The sequence below is a fragment of the Oncorhynchus clarkii genome, chromosome 26 (assembly GCF_045791955.1).
Source record: "Oncorhynchus clarkii lewisi isolate Uvic-CL-2024 chromosome 26, UVic_Ocla_1.0, whole genome shotgun sequence".
Lineage (NCBI taxonomy): Eukaryota > Metazoa > Chordata > Actinopteri > Salmoniformes > Salmonidae > Oncorhynchus > Oncorhynchus clarkii.
This window is the reverse complement of record NC_092172.1, coordinates 39,656,110-39,666,056: the sequence shown is the minus strand read 5'-3', so window position 1 is coordinate 39,666,056 and position 9,947 is coordinate 39,656,110. Positions and strand designations below refer to the sequence as shown.

The 9,947-nt window shown below is 47.5% G+C and overlaps 1 protein-coding gene across 1 annotated transcript in view; it reads left to right on the top strand.

Moving 5' to 3' along the window:
* LOC139384674 (dual specificity mitogen-activated protein kinase kinase 5-like) overlaps window positions 1–8,422 on the top strand; it is a 145,175-nt gene extending 136,753 nt beyond the window's left edge. Inside the window, exon 22 of the mRNA XM_071129496.1 lies at window positions 8,067–8,422. Coding sequence (XP_070985597.1) covers window positions 8,067–8,174 — 108 coding nt within the window. The 3' untranslated portion in view covers window positions 8,175–8,422. The remainder of the gene's footprint in view (window positions 1–8,066) is intronic.
* Window positions 8,423–9,947: the final 1,525 nt, after the last annotated feature.

The following is a 9,947-nucleotide window of genomic DNA, read 5'->3' as shown; positions in this document are numbered from 1 at the left end:
TGCAGGGTGAATACATGTTGTATGGTAATTTGGTAAAAAGACAATTTGACATTTGCTCAGTGCATTGTTTTCATTGAGGAAATGTACGAGTCTGCTGTTAATGAAAATACAGAGGATTTTCCCAAGGTTACTGTTGACGCATATCCCACGGTAGTTATTGGGGTCAAATTTGTCTCCACTTTTGTGGATTGGAGTGATCAGTCGTTGGTTCTCTGTCTGTCTCTGTCTGTCTCTCTGTGTCTCTGTCTGTCTGTCTCTCTCTCGCTCTCTTTCTCTCTCTCTCTCGGTCTCTGTCTCTCTCGGTCTCTGTCTCTCTCGGTCTCTGTCTCTCTCAGTCTCGGTCTCTCTCAGTCTCGGTCTCTCTCGGTCTCGGTCTCTGTCTCTGTCTGTCTCTGTATCTCTCTCTCTATCTCCTCTCTTTGTCTCTCTCCCCCTCCCTTTCTCTCCCCCTCTCTCTTTCTGTCTCTCTCCCCCTCCCTTTCTCTCCCCCTCTCTCTTTCTGTCTCTCTCTCTCCCTTTCTCTCCCCCCTCTCTCTCTCTCCCTCAGAGAATGCATTGATCTCTGCTTAGTTTAGGTCTATCAGTTAGTTAGTTAGTTAGTTAGTAGGACATCCCATAGTCACAGACAGTCAGACAGACTGTCAGACAATAACCAAACAGACTGTACATATCCCAGGACACCAGCATCACTAACAGCCACTAATGCTCATACCATAAAACCCCACAGCGGGAATGACGTCAATAAAAGCCATATCAATAATCAGAGGGAGCCGCGTCCCATCCTCATCCACCATCCATGCCAAGCTGATGAGCGAGCCCACGGAGGCATAATCGTAAAGAGACACAATTTGCCGTGTCTTCCACCGGCTCTCCTGGAGGAATAAGGCCGTGAAGATAATAACTATTAGTGAACGACGGCACTTTGTACTGGGGATTCCAGCTGTGGCAAGCTGCATTAACATACAGATGGAATGTGTATATAGACTGTTAATATGTACATGGTGGTGGGGGGGGGGGGGGGGGGGTGCGTGAGACAATTAGACCCTCGCCACAGAGGCACGCGGCCGTGACCTCATCTTGTGCCTCATCACGGAGAACGGAAATGAAGGGCCTGAGGGGAGAGGGACGCAAAACAGAGAGAGGAGAGAGAGGAAGGGAGGAGAGAGAGAGGAAGGGAGGAGAGAGAGAGAAAGGGAGGAGAGAGAGAGAGAGGTAGGAAGGGAGGAGAGGGATAGGAGAGAGGTAGGAAGGGAGGAGAGAGGTAGGAAGGGAGGGAGGAGAGAGGTAGGAAGGGAGGGAGGAGAGAGGTAGGAAGGGAGGGAGGAGAGAGGTAGGAAGGGAGGAGAGAGGTGGGAAGGGAGGGGAGAGAGAGGAAGGGAGGAGAGAGAGAGGAAGGGATGAGAGAGAGAGGAAGGGAGGAGAGAGAGAGGAAGGGAGGAGAGAGAGAGGAAGGGAGGAGAGAGGTAGGAAGGGAGGGAGAGAGAGGTGGGAAGGGAGGAGAGAGGTGGGAAGGGAGGAGAGAGGTGGGAAGGGAGGAGAGAGGTGGGAAGGGAGGAGAGGTGGGAAGGGAGGAGAGAGGTGGGAAGGGAGGAGAGAGGTGGGAAGGGAGGAGAGAGGTAGGAAGGGAGGAGAGAGGTGGGATGGGAGGAGAGAGGTAGGAAGGGAGGAGAGAAAGGAAGGGAGGAGAGAAAGGAAGGGAGACTTGTTGCCGTTTTCCTGGACAGAGATTAATAAAACAGTCCGGGAATAAAAAGCATTCTGGTAGAGTTTCTCCATTTAAAGTGCTTTTTAGTCTGATCTAGTCTGGGAAACCGGCCTTCGTGTTATAACAAGTCGTAATAACGGCTTACACTGACTTTAAGTCCAGGTAACCACAGCTGATATGTTTCATAGCTAAACTGAGCTAACTGGTCAACACAGAACTGGGAGACATAACATTTCTGAAAGAGAAAGAACCTGTTAAATAGACGATTCAACATTGTTCCTCTGTTGTCATCAGGTCAACATCAGGGCAGAGGGTCTGTCAACCAGTAAAGTGTGAGCTGAAATCAGAATGGTGTGTGTGTGTGTCTGTGTCTCTCTCTCTTTGGAAAAAATGTCTTCTCAACTTGCATCACAACAGCTGTGTCTGTCAGGAAAGTGCCAGTGTGTTCTCCTTCCACTGATGCATCTTTCATTAGGAGGACATTACCTCATGATATCCTATCAAGGTGTTCATAATACGATGACATACTGGCCCAGACACTGAGGACTTTCCATTGGCTGGCTCCCAGGAAATGACCAGGGCTCCACCATGCTCTAGTCTAGTGCCGTCTGACCTGGTAGGAATACTTCTGAAATACATATTTCCTTCCTCCCTGCAATGAATGCCTGTCTCTCTCTTTCTCTCTTTGTGTGTCTCTCTCTCTCTGTGTCTCTCTCTCTCTCTCTTTGTGTGTCTCTCTCTCCCTCTGTGTGTGTGTGTCTCACTCTCTCTGTGTGTGTGTCTCTCTCTCTCTCTTTGTGTGTCTCTCTCTCCCTCTCTGTGTGTGTCTCTCTCTCTCTCTCTCTGTGTGTCTCTCTCTCTCTGTGTGTGTCTCTCTCTCCCTCTCGTTTTTGTAAAGAGCTGTTGTAACGCTGTAAGGGGCCTCTGTACTCACCCTTTCCATTCTGAGGTGTGTGTGTCTGATCCACTCCCTCCCACCATCCCCTTGTCTCTGATTGTGACTTGATTGACATCTCTTCTCCTCCTCTATTCCCCACCGGAGGGCCCTCATTGTCAACGAGCCTTTTAGCACCTTTGTCCCTAACGCAGCCCCCCCCCCGGCCCCTTAACTCCCTCCCCCCGCCCCCTTCAAACTCCCCTACCCAGAGGTGCCAGATGAGCCCCCTGGTCTGTGACAAAAGGGGCCGTGCGTGTGTGTGTTGTGTGTGTCGAGTCTTAGACAGTCCCCAACTCCATCAAGGACCCTGACCGCCTCCACTTGCCAAAAACCCTGCAGAAACCCCCATGTAAAAATGACTGTTGAGTGAAGTAATCTGAGTGTGTGTTTGGGGAGGATGAAAGGTGCGGCACGGGCTGTTAAGGGTGTAAAGAGGTGGAAGGGTTCAGCAGTCCTGTGGTGCCCCAGAAGAGAGAGAGAGAACTGAGATTTAAAGTCCCATCCTTCACGCAGCATTCACCACTGGGACCCGTGAGAGTGACAGGATTTTAAAAGGACTCCAATCTCCTCCACTTGTTTACACATTAGCAAGATGGAAGATTTTCTCAGCGTCTCAGACATTTCTGTTGTCGACACTTTAACACCAGGGCCGTTCTTATCACATTTGACCCCTAGGGCCTCACACTCAACATAGTAAGGCTTCTAACTCAGGAAGACATCACAAAGTGAAATAGGAGAATTTAGACAATTCTGGATTTGGGGGAGTGGTCTGTGTTTACCAGTTGAACATAGCCATGCAAACATCTTTTATATAATGCTAACTTCTTATTCATAATTCTAATTCATAAAAGCCTAATGGCAGCTGTTTTTACTCTCTCTGTCATAGAATTTAAACTATTCCAGGCTTGTTAACTCATCATACTGCTGCCCAGAGAATATTCCCTGAGTCTCATTTTCCTCATCATGATAAGAAAGTCAGTGTTGATTAACTACAAGGGTACAAGTTAGTGTAGCCAGCCAGCTCCCTTGCAGCGCAGGCTCTAGGTAGATATGGTATTTAGCCATCTCTACGGATGCCGTTTGGCCTATGTAACGTATCCCTCTTTTAAGCTGATGTACTGGAGTAACGGATCATCTCATATAGAATCCATCTCTCACACACCTACACACACACTTAGTGGAAGTACTGGAGTAAAATGCCACCTCAAGGAGCCCTCGTCATATACACACACACACACACACCTCCCTTGTCTGCCAGTCAGTTTCCTTGTGGGAGCTGGAGATTAGCATGCAAATCTGCAAAGACCTAGTTACTCTTCTGACCTTTTCAACCTTTCTCTCTGTCTCTTCCTCCCCACCCCTCTCTCACACACACACACACACACACACATGGCTTCTCACACTCACACTCCTCCACTGCGTCGCGTTCCTCCAACAACGCGTAATGAGGTGATGACCAGCCACTTGTTATAATTGCTTCCGACTCCGGTTAATTTTCCGAGCTTATTAATCATATGTAGAAGTTATTTAAAATTGCATAAATTAATCTTCGATTAAAAAGCCTATCAAAGAACTCCAAACAATTAAAGAGTACGGTAGAATTTCCCCGGGGATTTGTGGCCGTTTTATTTGAACGTTCACCATTCAGGTGATTATCCCACTTTGATGCTCTGAGACTGTGATTAATGTAGTGGTACTTTTTAAATGAGTTTTTTCTCCCTCTATCCTCCACGCGGCTCGTTGGAAAGGTAAAGCTGTAGCACCTGAAATGACCTAACTAAAGAGTATTTATTCCATTTGACTCTTAATAACGTCCTCCTGGTTTTCGGCTTAATTCTGGTGGCAGGTGTTTTAATTAATGGCGGATCGCGTGGCCCTGATGTGTATGTGTGTGTGTGTGTGTGTGTGCGCGTGCGTGCGTAACATTTATAAAAGCTTTATTGTCCACGCATTGTGGAGATTTGGCTGGCCTTGAAAAAACATGGCGTGCGTGTGTTAATTTTAGCCCGAATTATGACACCATCTCAACTGGGATTCCAATAATAACTTTGTCCGAGTTAGTGGGTTTTCTCCATGTCTGTCTTTAAACTGGGTGTGTGTGCGTACGTCTGTGTGTATCTGTCTATGAGGTATTAAAAAGGCAGAAGCCAAGCCCCTCCCCTTCATTCAGGTCAGATTCCATCAGACGTGGCCAGTCTGTTCGGGTCGAGAGCAGAGAGCAGGAGCTGGATATTAAAGACATTACTCTGGACCCCATCTCTCCCTCCCTTTACTCCCTCCATCTCCCCCTCTCTCTCTCTGTACAGGCACAGCAATGATTGATGAGATGGGTACCCAGAACATTGGGGCATCCAAGAGCATCCACTCCAGCTCTCTCTCTCTCTCACACACACTGATATGAGAGTAATTAACCTCAGTCTATCTTAGCCCCAGCTGCCCATTAGAAGGACACCAGGATTGATGGGGCTCTCCTAGTCCCTCAGACTCACTGGCCACAGGACTGGACCGGCCCTGTCTGGACTGGACCGGCCCCGTCTGGACTGGACCGGCCCCGTCTGGACTGGACCGGCCCCGTCTGGACTGGACCGGCCCCGTCTGGACTGGACTGCCAGTTATGTCCTTACGGGTCTTAAGGGTCTAACTTGGGATAAGGTTGCAGAACATTGCCTTTTAAACGTAAAATATCTGACAGAATCCAAACATATTGAAATATAGTATTTATACAAACTACACTTACATTACTGTATATTACACCTCAACACCATCAAGTCCTTGTTCCAATGTTACCTTCTGTAATCTATCCTTCATTCATTTTTTTATTTGGCTAAATTCATTGTCCCCCACACAAGGTCCCTTATATCCCCTGTTCTCGGCCAGATTGGACTCTTATTAACACTGTGCTGTGTTTGTTAGTGCCTGTTAGTGAAGGTCCTGTGTCAGGGAAACCAGGGGTGACAAGTCCATTTAAAGAGCGATGGCTTTGGTCGTTTATCTAATTGTCCCTCTACTCGACACACCAAATAAATGTAGCGGTCAGTCACCGTTGGCCCGTCTCCGTGACAACCCCCACCACTTTCACCCTTGACCCCTGTATGAACCGGCGGAGGTCATCACTGACACAAGGCTCTCCAGATGAGGTTGTATCAGTGCATGGTGCTCTTGTCACTGATGTGTCACACGTCATGTGACCTCTGTCACCATCTCCACAGTGCTAGTTGGACTCTATATGGGTAGGATTATAGGCATTTGGTGTTTGTATGGTTTGAGCATTGGTTGATTGATTATGGGAAGCCTTGTGCTGGAGTCTTGGTGTAGCAGTTATTGTCCTGACTGAATGTGTCTCTCTGGTGACACCATAGTGCCACCCTGAACCTCAACACGTTGGCCCCTCAGGGGTGCGTGCTTAGTCCCCTCCTGTACTCCCTGTTCACCCATGAATGTAAGGCCTCTCACGAGTCCCAACTTCATCGTTAAGTTTTCAAATGGAACGACGGTGGTAGGCCTGATCGACGACAACGATGAGACAGCCTATAGGGAGGAGGTCAGACCCCTGGCAGTGTGCTGCCAGGACAACAACCTCTCCCTCAACGTCAGCAAGACAAAGGAGCTGATTGTGGACTACAGGAAATGGAGGGCCGAGCACGCCCCCATCCACATCGACGGGGCTGCAGGGGTGTGTCCACATCGCTAAGGATCATGGTCCACACACACCAACAGTCATGAAGAGGGTACAACAATGCCTCTTCCCCCTCAGGAGGCTGAAATGTTTGGCATGGGCCCTCAGATCCTCAAAAGTTCTACAGCTGCACCATTGAGAGCATCTTGACTGGCTGCATCACCGCTTGGTATGGCATCTGGGGCGGCAGGGTAGCCTAGTGGTTAGAGCGTTGGACTAGTAACCGGAAGGTTGCAAGTTCAAACCCCCGATCTGACAAGGTACAAATCTGTCGTTCTGCCCCTGAACAGGCAGTTTTTATTTTTATTTTACCTTTATTTAACTAGGCAAGTCAGTTAAGAACAAATTCTTATTTTCAATGACGGCCTAGGAACAGTGGGTTAACTGCCTGTTCAGGGCAGAACGACAGATTTGTACCTTGTCAGGTTAACCCACTGTTCCTAGGCCGTCATTGAAAATAAGAATTTGTTCTTAACTGACTTGCCTAGTTAAATAAAGGTTAAAAAAATATTTTTACAAATATTTTTAAAAATCTGCTTGGCATCTGACCGCAAGGCACTACAGAGGGTAATGTGTACGGCCCAGTACATCACTGCGATCGAGCTCCCTGCCATCCAGGACCTGTATACCTGGTGGTGTCAGAGGAAGGCCATAAAAATGGTCAAAGACTCCAGCCACTCCTTGTTATTAAGTATGTATACTGACCAAAAATATAAACGCAACAATTTCAAAATTTTTACTGAGTTACAGTTCATAGAAGGAAATCAGTCAATTCAAATAAATTCATTAGTCCCTCATCTATGGATTTCACATGACTGGGAATACATCTGTTCATCACAGATAACTTAAAAAGTTAGGGGCGTGGATCAGAAAACCAGTCGGTATCTGGTGTGACCACCATTTGCCTCATGCAGCGTGACACATCTCCTTCACATAGAGTTGATCAGGCTGTTGGTTGTGGCCTGTGGACTGTTGTCCCACTTCTCTTCAATGGCTGTGCGAAGTTGCTGGATATTGGTGGGAACTGGAACACACTCTCATACACATCAATCCATCCCGAACCAGCTCAATGGGTGTCACATCTGGTGAGTATGCAGGCCATGGAAGAACTGGGTCATTTTCAGCTTCCGGGTATTGTGTACAGTTCCTTGCGAATGGAGTCATGCATTATCATGCTGAAACATGAGGTGATGGCGGCAGATTAATGGCACGGCAATGGGCTTCAGGATCTCGTCACGGTATCTCTGTGCATTCAAATTGTTATCAATAAAATGCAATTGTGTTCGTTGTCCGTAGCTTATGCCTACCCCATACCATAACCCCACCATGGGGCACTGTTCACAACGTTGACATCAGCAATCCTCTCGTCGACACAACGCCAATTTGGCAGGACGTACTGCCAAATTTTCAAAAATGATTTTGGAGGCGGCTTATGGTAGAGAAATTAACATTCAATTCTCTGGGAACAGCTCTGGTGGACGCTCCTGCTCGTCAATTCTGACTGTCCTGGAAAATAATTTAATCAAAAATCCTAAAGGAGATCGGAACTGATCTCCTTTCTAAGAGGAAAATAAATAGATTATTTTTTAGTTCAGTGTTTTTATTGACCAATGTGGTAATTTTTCCAGATGTTCTGAGAGATTGGCTGTTCCATTGGTCGTGACCTATGTACAGTATACTCTAATCACTGGATCCATACCTGAGACACTATTAATCTCTCTCTATCTCTCTACCTTCTCTGTCTGCAGGACCATGCCTTCATCCTGCTCTACGACGATGGCAATGCGGAGGTGGTGTCCATGTGGGTGTGTCGCTGCCTAGAGGAGAGGAGAGCCCAGGCTCAGGGACAGATGTGACCCCGTAAACACAGGAGATCACAGAGAAGTTATAGCGGTCAAGGGTATCATGTAGGGCCAGGATGATACCAGTATCTCTATACTCGTTAATATCGTGGCAAAGAAACAAAACACCAAGCGCTTTTAACTTCGTTAGGAAAACAGTCCTGATGTTGGAAACAAAACATCATTATGTCATCCAGAGTCACATGTATTTATTTTATATCTATCGCTCACAATATTTTACATACAGCAGGTGTTTAAAGGACTGAAAGACTTTGGTCTGCTTTATTGCGATACTGGTATGTTCCCGGCCTTAATATCATGCCCCAATCTCTCTGGCCATTCGTGAACCCCAGGAGTGGACAGTAAATATCAAAGACACGGTTTCTAAAACGTATTGAAGACGTCCATGGTGTAAAGAGGGCGTCTGTACGTCCAACTTCAGTAAGCCAAGAGGATACTGGATCTTTACAACTGAACGTTCGTTGCAAGTGGAACTTTGTTATCTGGGCCCTTGGCATGTTGACTGATGTCTTGGTGGTGTATCCTGGCGACTCTTACACTCCAAACCTGGCTGTGTGTGAGTGGGACTTATTCCGTGACTGTTTGCCTACTTAGTTATGTCTAACTCAGAGAGACTTTAGACAGAATGTCAGAGTAAGTGATCAACGATGAGATGGGGCTTGAAAACCCAAATGGCTTTACAATAACAAAGAAGTGCTATTTTCCAGGACGACGCTCGGATAACCTGTTACACTTTATTGTTGGCAGCTTTCTAGTGAATGTGGAGGTGTGGCGGTGTGTAAGGCAGTAACCCATGTGTGTGTGCGGCAGTAACCCATGTGTGTGTACGGCAGTAACCCATGTGTGTGTGCGGCAGTAACCCATGTGTGTGTACGGCAGTAACCCGTGTGTGTGTACGGCAGTAACCCGTGTGTGTGTACGGCAGTAACCCATGTGTGTGTACGGCAGTAACCCATGTGTGTGTACGGCAGTAACCCATGTGTGTGTACGGCAGTAACCCATGTGTTTGCCGGTATGTACAGCAGTAACCCATGTGTGTGTACGGCAGTAACCCATGTGTGTGTACGGCAGTAACCCATGTGTGTGTACGGCAGTAACCCATGTGTGTGCCGGTATGTACAGCAGTAACCTATGTGTGTGTACGGCAGTAACCCATGTGTGTGTACGGCAGTAACCCATGTGTGTGTGCGGCAGTAACCCATGTGTGTGTGCGGCAGTAACCCATGTGTGTGTACGGCAGTAACCCATGTGTGTGTACGGCAGTAACCCATGTGTATGTACGGCAGTAACCCATGTGTGTGTACGGCAGTAACCCATGTGTGTGCCGGTATGTACGGCAGTAACCCATGTGTGTGTACGGCAGTAACCCATGTGTGTGTACGGCAGTAACCCATGTGTGTGCCTAATGTTTTTACAATGACGCTTCTGTGACATTACTTTACCTCATCGAGATACACTATATATATACGAAAGTATGTGGACACCACTTCAAATTAGCGGAATTGGCTATTTCAGCCACACTCGTTGCAGAAGGGTGTAGAAAGTTGAGCACACCGCCATGCAATCTCCATAGACAAACAGTGGCAATAAAATGGCCTTACAGAGGAGCTTAGTGAATTTCAACGTGGCACCGTCATAGGATGCCACCTTTCCAACAAGTCAGTTCGTAAAATGTCTGCCCTGCTAGAGCTGCCCTGGTCAACTGTAAGTGCTGTTATTGTGAAGTGGAAACGTCTAGGAGCAACAACGGCTCAGTGGCAAAGTGGT